The sequence below is a fragment of the Anarhichas minor genome, unplaced genomic scaffold (genome assembly GCF_050575085.1).
Source record: "Anarhichas minor isolate MPS153535 unplaced genomic scaffold, ASM5057508v1 ptg000087l, whole genome shotgun sequence".
NCBI lineage: Eukaryota > Metazoa > Chordata > Actinopteri > Perciformes > Anarhichadidae > Anarhichas > Anarhichas minor.
In genome coordinates, this window is record NW_027466533.1 from 3,874,312 (window position 1) to 3,895,602 (window position 21,291).

At 41.8% G+C, this 21,291-nt stretch overlaps 1 protein-coding gene across 1 annotated transcript in view; it reads right to left on the reverse strand.

The window, feature by feature from the left end:
- dpp10 (dipeptidyl peptidase like 10) overlaps positions 1 to 20,031 on the reverse strand; it is a 193,181-nt gene extending 173,150 nt beyond the window's left edge. The window contains exon 1 of the mRNA XM_076081850.1: positions 19,972 to 20,031. Coding sequence (XP_075937965.1) covers positions 19,972 to 20,031 — 60 coding nt within the window. The remainder of the gene's footprint in view (positions 1 to 19,971) is intronic.
- Positions 20,032 to 21,291: the final 1,260 nt, after the last annotated feature.

Sequence of the window (21,291 nt, forward strand, 5' to 3'; positions counted from 1 at the left end):
CTTGAGCCACAAAAAAAAAAAATTATAATAATACATTTTACAAATTGTCAATATTTGTGTTTTTGAAATATGGAATGTACCCAGTAATATTTGTAAATTATGATATCTGCGCAAAATATATGCTTTTGCTGCACGTCCTCTCCGCCTGTCTGCATGTCTCAGCAGCGCTGGGGCCATCGAGAAGTGGCCCACAAGAGGCGGGTCTATGAAGCAGTTTAGCCAATTGCTGATTAAAGACATAAATGAGTGACATACAATTTAGCCAATCAGCGTCCTCAAATAGATTCAGCGTGGGGCCAAAGTCCCCAAGCTGCGCGTTCTCGTCAGGAGGATTCTCTACAGGCGAGCGCCAGCGCGAGCTCTACTCCTCCAAGACCCGTTTGAGAGGAGAACTTTGGCAGAGATTCTGCAGGCCAAAGAGCCGATCCCAGATCAGCCTGACCCCACAATCAGACAGCAGACTAGCGGGAAAGGGAAGCAGTACATGTGAAGCTTCTCTAGTAGCTGTAGGTTTGGCTAGCTGGATGCAGTCATGCTAATTACTTAGTTAGCTTTTTAAAACAACGGGGACAGATCCAGCACGGACAGTTAGGGAGTGAGGGATGAGGAGGTAAGGAGACATGAGAACACCAGGGCACACATGGAGAACTCTGTCAAGCTACATATTAGGCAAAGTGAACATCTTCTTCTACATAGTTGTCCTCAGTCTCATCTGCTTAACTTGGTCATGGAGGCATCAACATTTAATTGAGATGTTAAATTAACAGTGAAAACTCATCATAGCTTAATTTAACACCAGTATTCATAATAGTATTCATAATAGTATGAATAGTATGAATATAGATATATATATATATATATATATATATATATATATATATATAGATATATATATATATATATATATATATATATAGATATATATATATATAGATATATATATATATATATATATATATATATAGATATATATATATATATATATAGATATATATATATATAGATATATAGATATATATATAGATATATATATATATATATATATCTATATATATATCTATAGATATCTATATATATATCTATAGATATATATATATATATCTATATATATATCTATAGATATATATATATATATCTATAGATATAGATCCATGTTCCACCAGCCACCACTGCTTTAGACCCTTTTGTCTTGCAACAGGAAATGCCTACATCTTTATTTTATCGCACAGGCTTTATGTTATAATTTGAAGTCTCCAATCTCTGACGATATCACCATTTCCTAAGACTTAAAACTAGGGTAGGTAATCTTCAGAAATATTTTTTGTTGAATTCATTGTAATTATCTTTACATCCTGACAGTGACTTTGGAGGGAGGCCTGAAGGGACGGGATCCTCACTAGATTTAGCCACTTTAGGATCTAATGCTGCTTTAACTGGGAAAGAGTTGGCAACGCTGGGCTGGGTTTAAACATTGGATCATTTTCTAAATCTAGTGCACTCTTGCTAGATTTTAAACATTACCAACCCAAGCAAAGCTCTCTGAGAGCCATACAACACACACAACATGCATAGTATTACTAGCTGAAATGTATATGTAAAATCCATGGAATGCAGCTTTGATGTCTGTAACTAAATTTGGTTCCCAACATTATAAACGAATGATCTCTTAGGCTAAACTGCAATAAGGTAAGCAACATAATAATCTTCAGTGGCCCTTTCATTTTCTATGAAGCTTAGCCATGATTATGCCCTGATGATTGATCATCACATCATTCTAACAGTGTGCAATCTTATTTTTCGTCTATAAAGCTTTATAAAGGCTCGGCTCCGATCTTGCCGAGGAGGGAGCAAACTGCCTTTTCTCTGAACGTTTTGGTATCCTGCCATTCAACAGCCTGATTTCTGCACTCTCGTTCAAACTGATGTGAGTTTGCTGCATGAACAGTTCTGCCCTGCGACTGCAAAAGGCAGGAAAGGGACGATGATAGCTTCCCACTTTTCTACACTTTATACTCCCCGACTAGGAACGAATGTTGCAATGGACAAGAGTTAAATTCATAAACCAAGGTCTATGCTCAGATGTTCTTTTTATTTTCCTCTATATTTGAGCAGTGCTTCCCAGCTGCTCTGTGTCCTTGTTAAGGCCAGTACCAAAAGGAGTGAAAAATACTGTAACGCTGTTAACATTTTCCAGTGCGAGCGGGTTCCTTGCAAGGTGAAACACTCACGTAGCTAACAGCCGATAATTTACGGTTTGAAGACAAGCAAACATGACGAGATAAAGAAAGCATTCGCAGAGAGCGTCATAAACCCGCCATGAATAATCACTATCCTTTGCTTATCTTCAGATGCTTTAATTATTGGTTGTGGGAGACGGGGCACAGCTTGTCACCACTACTGAGCCCCACTCAGCAGTCAGCTGTTTAATCATTACAGTATCATTCCTCCACCTAAGTAGTCCCACTGTGTCTCTGCCGGAGTTAAATGTGTAGCAGCTCCACGCTAGAGGAGAGGGTCACTTGAGGAGCTTACAACACAAAAGACGCATCCTATCCTTCTGAACCGCGACAACTGAAACACAGCGTGAGGACATAAAAGGTCATAAAAAAACCGTCATTTTCACACGCAGAGTGGTGTATATGCACAGGTCCCAGGCTGCTTTATTATTCTTCCAGATTAAAGACTAAATGACAGATTATTAGACTATTAGAGGACCGTCAAAGGAAATCCAGATAACAGTGGCCCCACAATGCCCCCCCCCCCCCCGTAATGCTTTGGCGGATGTAAAACAGGAGGATTCAGGATGCCGTGGGTCAGTGAGTTACGCTGTGGGCTCCAACTGGAGACACATTTCTTTTTTAGTCTATTTTTTTTTTAAACATTTTGGCAAAGTGGCACCATTAAAAGCACGCCGAATGATCTATTAGCAGTTCCCATTTGACATGTGCCCATGGATGTACAGACAGCTATCACTGAAGAAAACTTCAAAACGTGATGATTCAAGGCAAGTTCTTTATTTATAAGGAGCGTCATTTCTGAGCAGGATTATGGAATTTTATGGATTTTCCCACAACAGGCATTGGAGATGGTGACGTATACTGAATCCGAATACTTGTATCATTTCTGTGTTCCGATTTAGTCAGGAGTAGGATTTTTTTACCCACATTATGGCAATTTGGAGCTAATTGGTTTAAAGTAGCTTAATCGTCTCCACGAGCAGCTTGTCACAGCCACTGCTGCAACTGTTTAGCGTAAGCGGGACCCTGATCAGCAGGCCAAATCACAACAATTACCGTCCCTTTGATTCATCTCTCTCCCTCCGCCCCCAAAATACACCTCTCCTGCTCCCCACGGTTTGAAAAACTTGTGTGTGTGCAATACTTATGTTTTCACTCAGACCTCTTTTCTTCCCACTCCTGCTCAAAGCCTCCATCGCACACTGTCAGAGCTGTGCCCCGGCACTGTGATGAAAATGCATGCTTCATCAACTTTGTCACAAAGTCTATGCATTCTATAGTATAGCAAGACAGGCAGAGCGGCTCCAGCATACCAATGAACAGCCGGTGTTGTGTCCCTGTCAAACCCCCAAAGCATCCCGGAGCAGAGCGCCAGCAAAAACAATCCTCGGCTAAACTTACATCACCTTTCAGCGCGCAGAATGATCTCTTTCCAAGTAAATCATTTGCCGAGCACCCTGTCGTATCAAGTTGGGCTTTGAGCATGCTACAGGATTGTGGCCTGTTCACTGGGATTAACACAACCGAAGCTTCACATCCTATTAAACCAGATTAGAAGAAAAGCAAAAAAAACCAGGAAATTGCATCACCTGTCGGGTTTGAGCTGCTACAGATTATTACCGCCATTAAAGCCTATTGCACCGTGAACTGGCTCGTTTTCAGAGGAATCTTCTTGTTTGAGCACGTGGCAGGGACATTATCTAGTGTGGGATGGACGCGAGTGAGTTCCTCTGTTTCAATGGCTTTGTCATGTCAGTATCAAGTGATGATAAACAACAGTTTTATAGAGAAAACATATAAAGAGCCACAGAGAGAAAAATAGAGAAGACAGTAGAATGTCAACCGAGAGGTCTAAAGCTCAGTGAACATCCAATCAGGCCGCTGTTTGTGACGACAAGACCAAAGTGTCCGACTGAACAAACACCACCCTGAAGGTGTTGCTATTTTTAGACGCCTCAGACACCAAGTTGACTTCAAAGCCAACCGATCAGCTCCCCATGTTGCCTCACGTCTGCTGTAAATTGCACTTGAACACAAAGATCAGCCAAATTCTTGAAATCTGTTTTGTTTTGGAAAAAATGTAATTAAAATATGAAATCAATTGGCAATGAAAAGATGAACCTCCTCAGAGGCACCAGTGGAAGTTTAGCTTAGGACACCAAAATAGCAGGAAATAGCACAGCTTCAATTGATTAAATATTTGAAGATTATATGAGTCAATCCTTTGAACCTGATCAAGGGAGTTATCATAAACATCTCTCAGATCCATAACTAATTCAGATCGGTACACCAAACATTGATCAAGTTGATTGTTGTGTGTATGTCAGTGGTTACAGAGCAAACAGGAACTGCGAGCATTAACTTAGCATGACTTTTAAGATACAGATTCAACACAGTGTAAAAAAACATGGCCGAAAAGGAGATAATGCCGTCCCACAATTCCTTGTGGCAGCAACACTTAAAGCTACGCACCATACGGGCACAAATAACACCCACCGTTGCATCATGGCGCTTTCAACAACATTATACTTGTTGTTTGCTTCAAACAAAGCAACATGGGAACTGTAGTGCCGAAAATCAGAACATGTTCATCCCAGATAGAATTAGAACAAGAAACATATTAGGAGAGAAAAATTCCTCTTTTCATGTGGCCCGAGAAATATGTTGTTTTCATATTACAAAGGCTCAGAATGTCCTCTGAACATGATTCGTATAATCAACACTGACGCTCTCCTCTGTTCAGTGATACACAGGTATTGTTCCAAACGTGGAAATACATGCAACAAACTTATCTTTTTAATTTGTATTAAATCTGTATGATAAATCCAACTGTGGTTGACAAAGATCTGCCAAAAGTATTATATTTGTTCATTTTAAACTGCATAAAACTGACCTAAACACGTTCAAGTCCAGGTTAAGCGAACAGTCACGAGAAAATGTGTGTTACACCATCCATCATTTAAATGATCAACATATTGACAAGTACATAAATTTAGGTTTCAAGATCTTGTAAAAATAGGCAGTATTCTCAGTACATTACAATTACAGTATACATAACATGTTGGCACATCTCACTGCTGCCAGCTACATTTGCAGAACGTTAACAAGCATGCACTGTGGGCGGGGCATCCACCTGCCGAGCTGTCTAAACTGTGGTGATTGAGCAGCAGAACCACTGACGCTACGCGCTCTAGTTATTGTTTAATGTTAGGAGAGGGGTTGTAATAAAGTGGCTCCAGTGCACTTTTGAGCCGTGATTTTCAAATAATCCTGAGCACAAGAAAGGAGAAAAACTGTTTTAACAGTCTGAATTCACAATTCAGTACCATATTTCAGCCTTTTTTATCTTTTCAGCAAATCTTTTCCAACATATATAATGTGAAACAGATTTTAAGTTACCTAGTCTTTAAGCACCACTTACATGAAAATAGATGGCAGTGGCCCCATTGACTTCCACTGAAAATAACATATAGCATGTCTAGTGAAGAGATAGTGACTGAGCCAAACGTCTGTCAACACAGGGAGGGAAACACTGAGGGTTCAAAGCCGAGGAACAAAATCTAGTCCAACTGAAGGAGTCCAGAGCGCGGTCACTTCCTCTGCTAACCAACAGAGGCCAGCGGCCAGTGGCCATCTTTCCTAACTCTATTTTCCAGCAGCTTTTCTGCAGTGTGTGTGGTTGTGTGTGTACTTCTCCTCTTGCAGCGACTCATTATGTGCGTCTCTCCCATTATTGCAGCTCTGTCGCCACATTGGAGCGTCGAGGAGAGCAACACACAACCGTTCATTAATGTTTTGACACCTCTGCCCCTCCCCTCTCCGCCGTGGTACCGGGATGAGCTTCGGCTTCCTCCTCAGGCACATCGGCACAACCCTTTACACATACAAATACAAGGAGCACACGCACATAGCACACTCAGGCAATAACTCCTCTCTCTCCCCCAGAGTTCTTTTGGAAGCTTCAGGCCACAGTGGAGGCAATGAGAAATACGCTCATTTCACAGTCCAGGCTATATTCTGTTCAGTGAATATCCAGTCGGGGGCCCTGCAAGATGCTCTAAATGTATTCTACATTCAGGTGCCTCGGAGCACTGGAAGTCCAGCTCTCTTATCAGGTTGTAAAAATGAGAAAAGGTAAAACTGTTGGCAAAAGGCTTCCATTAAACTCTTGCCAAATGATTGAAAAGTGTTAATATTAATTCCATCACACAACCTCTGAATGAGTCCCGGTTCTGTAATTTGGAATTCAATTCAAATGGATAAAAAATCTATAAATAAAGTATTGTTTTTTTTAAAGAAATGACATTTGAAACAGTCATTTAAAAACCTGTTTATATATTAGCCATGGTTTTATGTGCTACTGATCAAAAACCCGTTTCACTTGGCTCTTGAGGCAGTGCAGTAGATTTCAAACCCACTGTTAATTGGCGAGGTTTTCACACATTAATTTCAAGGTGCAGTACCAATCAACACCTCTCTCTCTCTCTCTCAAACATCATAATAAACATCACGATACAGAGAATGTGCCAGAATGTCTTTGCAGGAGGAACAGTCCTTGGTACTGAACGATTTCTATGTCTGGAAGCCTCATTGTTTCAACAACCGCTTGGGACAGCATTCATTTTTTATTCTGTTTAGAGAGCATCCTTCCAGTAGACGCTGGGTATTGTCGACAGATCAGGTCTGTCGTTTTGAAGTGGAGAGCGGAGCGGAGCGAGACAGCCTCCCACACAGCTCCTCAGAGAGGCAGGAGAGCATCACACCAGCTTCAGCTGCAGGTCGTCTGCTCTGCTTTGACCAGCAGCTCTCGGTCTGTCAAACTGTGGGAGGTCAGGAGTCTATGATCTCTAACCAGCAGTGGAAACACACAGATTAATTAATAATTTACTCATTTACAAATTTTACTTTGCAGATTCACTTCATCATACAAGCTTGGATGAAATCTGATTAATGTTACACAAAGATAGAACATTGTAATGAACCAGCCTCCTCTTCCCATACAGATAAACTGCATTGTGAATTACATTTCAAGGGAAACGTATTTTGTTGTGGATTTTGTTTGCTTTTTTACGTATCAAAAATAAGTTTCAAATGGGTCTGCACAGGTGGATGGATGGAAACACACAGGGCTTTCACTAGGGATAGAACTAACACCTGAGCTTTGTGTATCGGCGAGTACCGATCAGGTACCAGTGTTACATCAATAAGCTGTAAGCCTCACCGTGTGGAAGTGGGTGGGATCAATCTTTTATGTGTAAAGCAATCAGGCTTGACTTAAACATTGCTTTAATAACTTTTTTAAACAAAATGAACATATATGTAGGAGCCAGGTATAGTCTGTGCCATTTTGTACGCTCTTTTTTCCCACTTCACGTGAGTCACGTGGTGTTGGGGATAGCCACAATGGGTGATTGCAGAAATCAGTTATCAATACATCACTGAGATGTCCTCAATCTGCACCAAGCATTAAAAGTAGAGGATGATGGGTAGTCGTCAATGGTGGAAAACAGATCCATGCAATGGAATAATTAAATATTGGTAATGTGCTTGAAAGGAGCTTAAAAATAATCAGTTGAAAGATTGTAGAATAAATATCAGCATCATGCATCCTTAAACAGGACAGGAGGATCAATGAGAGGATAAACTCGCTACTACTGACTACTGTGTCTTCTACTTAAATGGTAAATGCTCTGTACTTGTACAGCACATTTCTAGTCTTCCGACCAGCTTGCTTGCCTTGTTGAGGTTTGGGACTTGTGTGTCAGCTCCTCTGTGAGTGTGGGTTTTCATCGTTTCATTGGAGGAGGCACACATCGCCCACCCCTGATCCAGACCGCTCCAAAGTCACAAAACACTATGTTGAGGTTTGCTTGTTAACTTACTGTAATATTTGCTCAAAGGAAAGATGGCCTGTATTGTAAGCATGGACAAGAGTTTCAGTATTTGCTGAAGATACAATACCATCCACAGATTTTGCATTTCAAATTTCCACCCATGTTTTTTTAATACAGAAATAAAAAAGTGTTTTACACCTGGCCGAGGTGGAAACATTGGCGTTTCGATCAAAGCGAAAGTGCAATGGAAACAGACTAAGTGAATAAATGATGACGGAGAAGAAGCATGTGGCGTCCACTCAATCTCCCGCTCCACTGGACAGACTAGAGATAACGGCAGACGAAGACATCAGATGTGTGTGCAGCGATAAGAAGACTCAGACGTTCCTCACATTAATACATGAAACAGAAACGTCCATCACTTTGTTACGCTGCTTCAAGTTTGACTGCCTCTCTTTTTGATTATGTCATCTCCTTGCTTACTTGTCTTCTGCAATGCATTGCTGTAATGTCCCCCTACTGTAGCATTGGCGCCACCAGCGGTTGATTTTGATGAACCAGCTCTTAAGTAGTTGATGGAAGTCCACCTTTGCCAATTTTCTGAAAGTGTTAAGAATTCGGATAGAAACTTGGCTTGACACATGAAGAAGCTTGAGACGACTAAAAAAAGATGTAATCTGCCAGCAGCAACACAACAGCGATGTATGTTTGGTGTGTATGTTTGTACGTAGGGCAGGGAATGCAGTACCATCACTGGTCAACCAAACTGCAGATATTAGCTTGTTACACCCATGTGACATCGCACCAGGGGCCTGTGCTCCCATATGTGCCCACTTTCAGGGAAACAGAGCCCGGTGTGTTCTTGTAAAGAGGGAGACATTTGCTAAAATGAAACGGAACGAAAAGAGAAAACAATAAAAAGTTTGAAATGGTCCCAGGCAATTACTGATCTACAACGTCTGCAGCAAGCTGCGGGGCAGATGTGATCAATGTGAGGGGGCTGCATCCTAAAGGGCTAACTTGACATTTAAGATTGGTCTCAGTGTTATCTTTTTTTAATCACTTTCTATTGGATTTTAACCCATTTCTGTTTTTAGATAGAGGGATTGAAAAAAAGATAGAAAGAACATGTTCCACCCCACGTAGCTCAGTAAAGTACAAAGGCAAATTGAAATGTCAAAGCATGCCTTTTAGGCCCACAGTAGCATTCTCAATTAAACACAAATGTCTTTTAACGCCAGGAGACAGTCATTTGAAAGCCAAGGTGGCCCGGTGGCTTCGCTGGCATGTTACCTGCAGTAACTCTGATATTTCAACACATGCTAAGGGCTGTTTCTCTCCTCTGGTTCAACTCATTCTCCACTGCCTCCCTTTAGAGAGTCCATATACATGCTAACAGTATTCCGGCTATTAGCTAATAGTGATGGAAGTCTGGATCTTGTCCCCGCATGAATACTAAGAGTGTATTGTATACATTTTATGTTATGATTAAAGCGGAGCTTTGCGCGTACTGTACTGGAGGAGACATACAAGAGAAAGATATAGAAGGTTGGTGTACGGTGAAGTGTTTCATCTGTGTTTGAAGGCGAGAGCTTACCCGGCTATTGTGAATAGGATGTGATATTTACATAATGCCGCCGCTCAAACTGAATATTTAGGGTTACTACCTCCTGTTGGAATATTAATGAGCATTCAAAGTGGAGTACTTACAAAAGGTTAAAGGGCCGCGGATGATAAACTGTGACAACTGGATAAAGGAGAGGGAGACGGAGGACACTTGCTATAGTATTACTCCACTTCTCTTTCTTTAAAAAAAACCTTTGGGGCAAATAGGGGCATAATGGTTTATGTATTCACTGTGCAAATGTCCGCCGAAGCTTTAAACTTCAAAACATTTGGCACAGTTGAGGCAGGGAGCCGCTGGACGGACTGCTGGCAGGCTGTGGAAGAGATGGTTTCCTGCTTTATAGTTGTGGTTTGGCTACAACCAGGCCACCAATATAGACATATACAGGCTATGAAAGCTGGAAAGAGTGTCTAAAGCTGCTGTGGCATTGTGTTAGCTGTATTATGATATATGATATTACTGCTATAAGTCCCAAAGTGTCCCGAGGTCTGTTCACTGATGGAAAGTTTTAGTGTAAAGACAACACTAATGGCCACATTTCACTTGTTTGTTTCACTATGAACTCACCTACATAAGTACATAACAGTTGATTCAGCCGTAATAAAAACATTATCACAGCGCACAAGTAGTGCATCATTCAGGTATCTCCCTAAAGTGACATTCCCATACAACAAAACTGTATTGAGGGAAACAAATTTTGTTGCAGATTTCGTTTGTTTTTGACGTATCCCAAATACGTATCTAATGATATTCTGAAAATGTCAGTAGACAAAGTACGTTGGTGTGGTGGATAGGTCAAACAAACACAGGACTTTTACACAGGAGATCAATGTGCTTGAAAGTAAATGTTCACTCATTTTAATTTATGCATTTTTGAGTCCAATATTCACTCTTCTTCTAGCTGGTCCTGAGGAAAATATCTACACTTTTAATTGCTAAATGTTCATTCACTAGCTAGTCGCTAACTTTGTCTGTAGTGGTAGCATACAGCGCACTTATCGTGGCTTTTTCACTAAAAACAGCTGCCTGCTGTGGCTGTAAACAAGGCTGATAAGAGCGGTAATAATGAACCAAAACAGAAAAGTTGAGTGCTTAAAACCAAAAGAACGAGCTAAAAGATGCTAAAACACTCCACAGAGCTAAGATAAGCTAGCTAACATGTGACTGGACGTCCTTAGAAGGAAAGACAATTGAGCCCTCCCCACCCTGTCTAAACCTGGAATCATATCGACACCTGTGTTAATTACTGCTGGTGCAGTTTCCACTGACATTGTCTTTATGTGACATTTGACATCCACTTTTATACAAAAAGAGGTCCCAGTACAGAGCTGCACTCTAACTTTTAAAAGTGGCTGCCACACTGGCAACCAGGCATCAGTTTTTGCTTCCCGAAACTGGTTGCAATTTTCAGTCACTTTATATTTTGAGCAATTAAGATACTATGCAGTTATAAATCAGCTTAATAATGAAAATGAAACATAATAGAACAACAGCTTAATTACAGTAACTGTGTTTTATCTGCTATACTTTACAGAATTTGAATCGTAAGTGTTATTAGTTCACGTGTCCACCCTTAGTTTCTGCTATACAAACTACAAGTAGTGCATGTACAAGTACATGTAGTGGATGGATGAACTTGTACTTGTATAGCGCCTTTATAGTCTAGTCTTGCAGACCATGCAAGGTGCCAACTGCCCATCACAGAACATTCACACACATCGTAGAGCAATTTGTGGTTAAGTGTCTTGCCCATCGACATGGACTGGAGGAGCCAGGTACCGAACAGCCGAACGTCTGATTGAAGGACGACCTGCTGAGCCTCTGAGCCACAGCCCCCCATTGTGCTGATTCCCACCACAGACCCATTGGCCCCAAGGGGCCCATTAGATAGCTGATTCCCCTCCCCTGCATGTTTTGCTGTTTGCCTTCCCTATCTTTAACATGTCAAAAAGTGCTTGCCACTGATGGCAACTGAAGGCCAAGAATTGGTTGCCGTTATCTCAAACCTGGCAACCATTACTGTGGAGCCCTGCAGTAGTTATAGTTCGGCCCAAATGCACTTAGTTTTTAGTCTGCTGATGCTGATTAGAATAAAACATTGAAATTCTGTTCTCACTCATCAGGGGGTTCACTGTTTTTGTTATGGAAACCGAGGCAGGGCTGGCAAGCTAATGTGTTCATAATAATGCAGGTTATTTCCATGTTCTCCCTCTAATATAATTCCATCAAAACAGTGAAACAAAGAATGGCTCTTTAGCATGCCTAACATCTACTACAAAGACCCCTTGATATTACTCACTATATTGACGTTTATCTTGAGAAAGGATTGTATGCAGAACTGAAATAACAGATTTCTAGCTGTGGAAAATAGTGATGGCAGCGTTGCAGCAGCACATTCTCTAAAGTGTCAAATCTCACTGAAATCCTTTGTGTCAACATGAAATATGTGGAGCTGAGGCTGCAGGTTGCGCTCCTTCCTCTCTGCATGAGGCTTCACAGGGCCATGCCCTCACTTCACCAAGTTCTCCTCCAATCCAGTCTGCCAGCTGTTCCACAAAGATAACAAAACAGTAAAACTCTAACATCAGTGACGTCGAGCTAAACTGACCAGGAGCTGACGCAAAGTCTTCCTCAGCTGCTATGGAGCAGACATTATCCAAGCTGTCCTCATCTTCTACCTCCTCCGAGAGTTTGTCTGGTAGTTAACACAATACTTCTACTCAATATTAACTAATACGCCCTTTTTCACAGCAGACAACGACGTTGTCATGAATGAATTGCCCAATGTATCCCTGTACAAAAACCTTTTGCTGCACGATCCCGGTTTGGAGAAACAGACTGGAGTACCAGCACTGGAGAAAAGCAATGTACTGCTGTGGACGGGGGCAGCAGCTAAACCTATTTTAGACACCTAAAAAATAAGCTCACCTACTTGTACACTACATTTAGAATATTTTCTAAGCTCTACCTTGCCGTCAGAGAAAAAAATGTTTTTTTAACTGTTAGAACACGGGAGTTGCTGGTCTACCGCTGCCTCCATCAGTTAGTTTGTTTCTGTTATTGTGTGACTTTGGTAAAAACCAAACTAACCCTTTAAAACTCACACAATAATACTAACTAACCTGATCGAGCAGTAGAACAGTAACTCCGGTGTTCTGTGAGGTAAAATCTCTGCTTTTTGTCAATGGAGTCTGAAGGGAGCATACTGTAGATAGCGGCTTTGGTTCCCTATTGGAAAGGTCAGTTTGACAGCAAGGTAAAGCAGATAAATTATTGTAAATATAGCAAAAACGTAATATAATTTTTTTTAGGTGTCTAACAGCAGTACATTACTGCTCTACAGCTGGTACTCCTGTCTGTTTCTACAAACTGGGTCCGTGCTGACCGCCGTCTACTGTAGCTGCTACACTGACTATGGAGAAGTACCTCAAACAATCCCACTTCAGAACACCCAAACTATCCCTTTAAGGACAAGGCATTTCTAAGCGTTTGTTCTACAATCAAGAGAACCGGATAAGACAAGACATATGGCATATCCATATGGAAACACCATGAAAGACAAAAAGGATTTTATAAAGCATCAAACAAGAATTGAACTCTTGTTTAGATATGCCCAGATTTGTCAATTGAAACACTGAGTGCACCCTGATTGCTGAACTGTTGAATGACATCCCTCCTGTCAGTCTGATTACTGACCTTTCATCATCTGTAGCACAGTGAGGACTCTACTACCTATCTTATTCTGCACCTCAGGATTCAGTGCATTCTACCAGCACTCCGTGATCCATTCACCCATATTCACTTCACTGAACAGCGGGCTCTGAAGCCCATTTGGTTCTCGCATAATCTCTCATGACTTTCACGTGCTGTACTTCATCAGACTTCTTACAAAATGTTTGTAACAGCGATGAATGAAGACTTTACTTTCCTCCATTGTGTTTTAATGAACTTTCTAAATTGCAGCTAAATGGCGTTTTCTCCTGCGTGGCTCTCTCAGACGCCACCACACTGTCAGAGTAAAAACAAGACGAGACGAACTCAGCAGCATGTGAACGAACTCATCAATCTCCCTGATTGTGTTTTCAAAAGAGAGTTTTTTTTTTAACCATTAATCGTGAAGTGTTTTGAGCTCCATTGGTAAAATGCAGAAATGTACTATCTTCTACCTTGTGAGTGTCTAATTGCTTCTTTTTCTCTCACCAACACCAATTTGTCTTGTCTCGTCTTTATATCTTAAAAGTGGGAAGTCTAAAAGGACCCAAGAGTGCAAGTCTAACATGCATGGCTTGGAAAATGACAGGTCACATCGCATTGCATTGTTCTTTACAGGGGACAAATAAGCCTTTTCCAGAGGAAGCGCGCTCATGCAAATGAGTGGCAGACACGTCTCAAGCACAAAACAAATTAGCGAAGCATCTATCACATATTCCTTGGCGAGGCCCGGGAACGAGCGACGTACTCGGATGCATTGAGATCAGCTGGCATAGCCATATAATTTATAGACTCAGCAACCGGAGAGCCAATGCAATCATTCTTATGAGGCTGATTCCCCCAATCTATCACTCGCAGTGCCAACCCGTCCCGAGCAGTTTTTAAAGACTGTTTATGTGATAGATCTTGGGAGCAGGGGAACGCCTCGCAGGTTCAATAACCTGCCGGGGCTGAGTTGTCCAGCATCTAGGGCGCTGAGTTACGGGGATGAGAGCAATCGCTGCTGCGTGCTGGCAGAGTGATTGCAAACAATCCTGGTCTCCCTGCCAGCGATAGGAAGAAAGAAAACCTCTGAGCAAGCTGTTGTGTACGAACATACAATGTGAAACATAAATGAATGTCGAGATGTTTTGGAATTCAATATTTGTCTTTATCCAGACAAGATATTCTATCGCTGTTTGTCTTTATGAATATTCTTCATCTTTTAATACTTCTCTGTCTTCTTTCACACACACTCATCACGCAATACTGAGCAACTAGCAGTAATCTAGCCCACGTCGCTGGATCTGTTGAGTACGTGGCATTTCTACTGGGATTTGGCATTTTCCAGATTGAAGACGAACACTTTTAAAGCTGGACAAGTGTCACATTAAACCGTTTAGCAACCTCACTGATGCTTCAGAGGCAGACGTGACAGTAGAAATTTAAATCCAAGACTTGTTTGGGGTTTTCGTCTCCCCCCCCTGGCTCAGGACAGTTTGATTGTAGATCTGCGTCGTCCTCATTACTTGTCTTTGAAAATCTGAGTGGCTTCCACTTCAACCGCGACATAAGAACTTGTCAAAGTACTCCATCTGAAGTATTCTCACTGTGAGCTGGATCAAAGCACGTCAGTGTTCCGACTCCGAATATATCTCCAGCGACCAAAAAAATAAATAAAGCTCTATTTTGAGAACAGGCGGTTTTCATGGACTGACTACATGACAGACAAGCCCATGCAATGCAGAGTAAGTCATTTGTAGTCATTTATAGTTTTTTCTATAGATACGATTTTTCAGATAAGAGTCACCATTTAATCAACCTACAAATATTGATCAACCGGGATTCAATTAGCTCTCACACAAGTTATCAAACCGGATTTGCTCTTCAAAATGATGATTAGCCAAGAAAAGGCGTAGAGCTAAATGGCACGACGTGAAACTAATCCACTGATGAGGTCCTCGTCTTTGAAGTATGAATTACATGTATGTAGGAATGATGAATAATTATTTATCACATCTTCCCATCTTTCACCTCATTCATTTAGGTTGATGGCTAATTTCACAGATTACACAGCGATCTGTAACATGTCTGTCAAATTAGAGAGCTCATTTTCATATTTATTTTTAAGTAGGCTACATTAAAAGCCTCTTTAATGTGATTCTTTATTTTTAAGCCCTATTTAAAGGTGCTAAATTCGAGATTCAGAACATATCTATCGCCTCCACACGGCTCTCAACAGCTAGCGGTGCTAACAGAGCTAACAGTGCCACCAACAGTAAGAGTGCTGACAGAGCTAACAGTGGTTACCAGAGTCCTCAGCTGTAACCTGAATATTGAGTAGAGAACCTTTAAAGACTGCTGATTGATATAAACTAAATCACTGATCACTTCTCAGAAGTTTGATAATGATAATAACGATGACGCAGGTACATGAATGAATCATGAATGAAGGATAATAACAATGTTATAAATAGTCACTGGCGTGCGTAATGACCTGTGCTCTGGCCTTGTCGGAGAGCCTCGTTGATGTCACTAGACAATCAATGTAATCGTTTCCTCTTTGTCATTTTATTCACTGAAAGGTGTAAAAACTGGTGGAGCAGGAAGTATTGATGTGCAAACAGCTGATTAAGGGTCTGTGTGATTCCATTCTTTAGAAGTGGACATGCGGATCCAATGGCTGTCCAAAATCCCTCCCTCCTTCACTACTTCCTGTGTAACTGACACGCAATAGTGAGAAGTAAATTGAATCATGAATGGAATACACAGAATCATGAACTCATTGTAACTTTGCAGGAGGAGATATGTTGTGTGTCAACATCCATAAACATACATGTATGTATGAGAGTATAAATGGTAAATATTATGAATAAGTATTATAAATTGTAAGTATGAATTAATCGGCATGTTCCAGGGGAATCCCTGAGTCAGTTAAGGTTGTCCAAATCCATAATTCTTCAAGTCTGCACAAGGGGAATTTTGTGTACATCTGACATCCTAACCCGATACAAGGCTGAGTGCCACCTGAGATCCTCCGGTCACGGTCTAGTACTTGGTAGTTCCTAAGTCAAGGCTAGAGGGGACCAGGCCAGAGCGGGACAGGGCGCCCTCGACTCCGAAACAATCTACCAGAAGAGATCAGGCAGGCCAGCTCGGATTCTTCCTTTAAAAATGACCATTATTTCAGATATGCATTCTCTTGAACTGTTGTTTGTGTTTTTATTCGATGTATCAGTGCAATCATGTTTTACCCACATTCCTAACTGTATCATTTCTAATCTTATTGAATATTTTCTGCTTTCATATCTTTGTAAAACACTTTTTTGTGCTTCATAAATGAAGTTATTATCATTATCAATACACAGCAACCTAACTGTCTGCAATCTAGTTGCAGTGTGGGACAGGGCTGTACCTCTGTACGCACAAAGTCAGAAATATGCACACACAGTTTGTTAGACACAGAGTTGTATGTTTGTCGCCCCCGGTGCAGAAACTGTACTTTTTTCCCCTGCTGGGGTAGAGATTTGATCAAGCATAACATCTGGCTTCATGATAGACACTGTTGTGCCCGCTGCTTAAAGACTTCATGTCACTGTAATTTTCAGCCGCAGGCTTTTTGTCACTCAAGAACCTTAAAAGCAATGATGTGACTATAAATGTCTTGAAGGTAGCGGGTGTCAGACACAGCCGCACGCGCAGATGTACTTTCTCTTGTCATCTTGAAACAGGATCCTAAAATTGGTATTTCAAAAAATAAAATAAGAAAGAGGTTCAGTCCTTTGCACTTACATGAATCACACACAAGTCACACTTCAGAAAAACTTCCTGTCGAGATCTGTGCTGTGTACGATCGGTGTAACGCGATCTTGTAAAATGCAGTTATTGGCGAGAAACTTGAATAAATACAAGTGTTTGAAGGAGTTGTTTTCATATAACATCCTGACAAATACCAGTAAGCAAAAAGGTAACAAAGCAGTTTATGTTGAAGTACATGGGATTTATTATTTAACGTTTTTACCCCGGTTTGGACCGGGTATCAAGAATCTTGAAATTTCTCTGATATTGGTACCAACGACTACATTTCTAGTATAAAGACATCCATAACACTGACACAGCTTCTTCCAGTCCATAGCTGTGATCTGCATGTGGGTGGACCTGACACGTCCAAGGACCGACGACGACATGAACTCCGGGCTGCGTCCACGCAGGCCTTGTTAAACTCAGGCGAGACCCCCGGAGCTCAGGCCCACAGAAAATCTGCTGCCACGTCCTAATTGGATTTCTTATCTTGACTCGTGGCACAAGGACACAGCTATGATATGAAGAGGGGGGGGGGGGCATTTAGGAGGATAACAGTGAGCCGTATAAGACCGCAGCGCCAGACGATGGGGGGGTCAGACATGGAGAGATTAGAGCTTTTATTTGACACAGAGGACTTTTGAAGTACTTAATCCTGACTAAGATCCCTGCTTGATTCACTGATTTTCCACACAGGTTCGCTGTGAGCTGAAGGCAAAGTGCACCGGGCCGAGCTGCAGCAGACGCCACGGTGTCAGCTCGCCGTTGTTATAAATTTGGGGAGTTCTTACACAATGCCGATTTCAAATGCAGCGAGCTGCCAGTTTGTTTTTCCTTAAAAGTGCAAAGACAGGCCGTGAAAGAGAAAAGGGCAGCACACATGGATCCAGAAAATGTCTTTTTGCACAAAGTAACTCTCAAGGCAGCAGAATATGAGTGTTTATTGTCACTGTAAGACAAATTTGTCTCCGTAAGCCGGCTCCGGTTGAATATTGTTTTTCAGTGCTCAGAAACTGCAAATGTATCTTTGAGAATGTTTATGTGCAGAATAAATTGTTCTTTGATTTGTCCATGTGTCAATATTTCTCCTGATAAACCGCTTTGGCTCACTTCTCTCTGTCATCTGAAAAAATAACGTCATTACAGACAAGCCTTGTTTTCCACAACACAATTCGGTACTAACAGGACATGTAAGGTTCAGCCTTTACTCTGTTTGATCTAACAAGCAGGACTGTCAACCAAATGGTAGTGGATTTGTTGCCTGAACCTTATATAACCGTTTGTGGTTTTCTTGCCTTATTTTAAGCCCAACCATGATGTTTTTCCTTAACTTGACAAAGTGGTTTTCTTGCCTGAGTCTGAGTTTTATTTTAACGTCGGATAAGAAAGTCGTGCAGAGGGACACGAAAAAAAAAAGAGCAATTTTTGTCCCTGAACACAAAACCAATAGATTGTATTATTTCACAAACCAGAATATGAATCTAAAAGGGCAATACATAATGAATCAATTTGCTTGTTTGATCTTAAAACATGGAGAAAAGGTGTGATTTATGAAACAGGCATCCCCCAATAACGCCCTGCATCCAAAACCCGTGCAGTGTGACAGCTGCGGCCTCATTTTCTGAGCCTCCTGCTTTGTGGCTTTGTCCCATTGTTGGTCCTGATGGTGAACATCAGCCCGACAAAGACAGGTGACGGATGAAGAGTTGGCTTCAGCACAGGGGGTCACGGAGGAGCACCTGGCATCACAGCACAGAAGGCTGTGCAGCAGCAAGTGATGGCTGCTGATGATGTCTCACAGCTCAGCACAGAGAACACCACATGCGCCCTGCTCACTCACGTTTTCCAGATTCTGACTGCCCGGAATAGTGAAAGAGCACCAAAAAAATCAATCAATCAAAATAAATAAATAAGGCAACACGATCCTATTAAACAACTGAACATTTACATCTTTCATCCTTAGTTGAACATTCTAAACATTCAGCCTTGTGTTCCAAAATTGCTGAGACTGATTGTTGAGTCACGGGCACACGCGCACACGCTGCATCCGAAGCCACCGACACAAATTCCACACTCCTTCAGTCCCAGCTTTGGGTGCACGAGATGAAGTGGAGACAATGCGGATGCTGCGTCGATCGTGACTCGGAGCAAAAAGATGTCCTCTCATTGTTATCTCACATCATCTGTAAATACAAATACAAATAAAACACGCACCTCCTTGCAGCCACTTTAACAAGATTTGTTCATTTCTAAAAGCAGGTCGGAAATCACAGGGTGATCTCCCGAGAATAGCAAAGTTGAGCAACTGATGCGCCATCGAAGCACAATTGTCTCCAGAGTGTCCTCGTCTTAACCGCAGCCAGAGAGCGGCCAGTGCAGAGGAGAGCCTCTTTACTCTCTTCTCAGCTCCTACAGATAATATAATAATAAGGAGCGCGACGTGATGTGAATGAAATCCCGCCACTGCGCCAAGTGTGTGGCTCCTCATCCAACACGTTCAAGCTGGACGCCAGGAACTGAGCCCGCTCATCCAACCACGGCCAGAGGACGCAGGTTACAAACTAAATAAATAAAGAGTTTCAAATTGAAACCTCGTAGGGGTTTATAATGGGGGACAATGACACGCATACCCCCAAAACCATCTCCAAAGTGCTGCGCTTCAATGCGCATTACCCGCTCACCAGACCCGCACAAGTTTAGAGCAGAGCCGCTGCTGATGCGGAGTCACATGGAAACACAGATAAGTTCCCTCCAGCGCGGAATAAACATTCGTACAGCTTACCTTGATGGTCTTCGTGGACTGGCATTTGACTTGATGCGATACGGTGGCGGTTTGGTTCATCTTGAGACGCAGACACAGACAGTCCTCCTTATCCAAGTGAGACAAACCAGCCGGAGAGAGAGACGCCAAGAGAGCCCCCTCTACAACTCTGCAGCGAGGGACGGAGGATCGGTGCTCTCGCTCTTTGCTCGGTGCGCGTCTGAAGAAGCCTGCGACCGCGTCTGACAGCTGCCGTGTGTGTGCCTCGCGCAGCGCAGCGCGGTAGGTGTGTGTGTGTGCACTAAATGACCGGTGATGATTGGTAACCAGGGACGACCGCAGACATTTCCCACGTGATAGTGAAATCCCCTGCTGTGACATTGTCCCAAACAAACACGTAATGCAACAAATGAGCACTGACTGACACCTCATTTTTCTTTCTTTTTTTCAACAAACACAGGACTTTCAATCAAACAAGTGTTCGATACCATGTGTCCCAAAGTGTTGTTGTGGTTTTGTTGCCTAAACCTGAACTGTTGTTTTTCCTGAAGCTAAAAAAGTGGCGTTGACCTAACTTTTGTTTTGTAATTGAATGTTGTCACAAAAAAGAAGTTGTTCTGAGCGACACAACGCTTTTCTCTCGTACACAAAAGCAGTAGATATTTTTTTGTGACTATTTCACAGGACTTTCCTGTGTGAAACCAAGTCAACATTGACTTATTCAACCGTACTTTTGTTTCTTGACTCACCTACTTAACTAACGGCGCATACTTCAAGCACACCATTTCCACCTGAACCATGATCTTTTACTAAGCCCAACCATGTACTTTTGTTTTCTTTAAACCCACTGGTAGTTTGTCTTCAAAAGACATTGTATGCATGTAACATGCGGAAACTGTACGTTTCCTGTGAACATGGAAGTTTTCCTCACATGTACGGATCTTTTTAGCGTCTTTAAGCTCATTGTTTTGGTTTTCCAGCCCACACCAGAACAGAATGAAAGAAAAGAGTGTCTGTTGGACTTACATTTGTCAAGTCCCTGCATACAAGACTTCAAGACTTTTTGAATGCTGATGTTGCTCCGTGTCTGCATGCTGAAATAGAACAGGGATGTCGCGATACCAGAAATTTAGAAGTCGATACCACCAATACGAGTGAAATTCAACGATTCTTGATACCCAGTTTGATACCACAGTAAAAAATTAAACAAATCAATAAATCCCATGTACTTGAACATACATTCCTTCATTACCGTTTGCATACTGGTTTTTGAAAAGGGATTATTAGTCACTGATGATCTGCCTCAGGTTTCTCGTCCAAGACTACATTAAAAAAAAGATT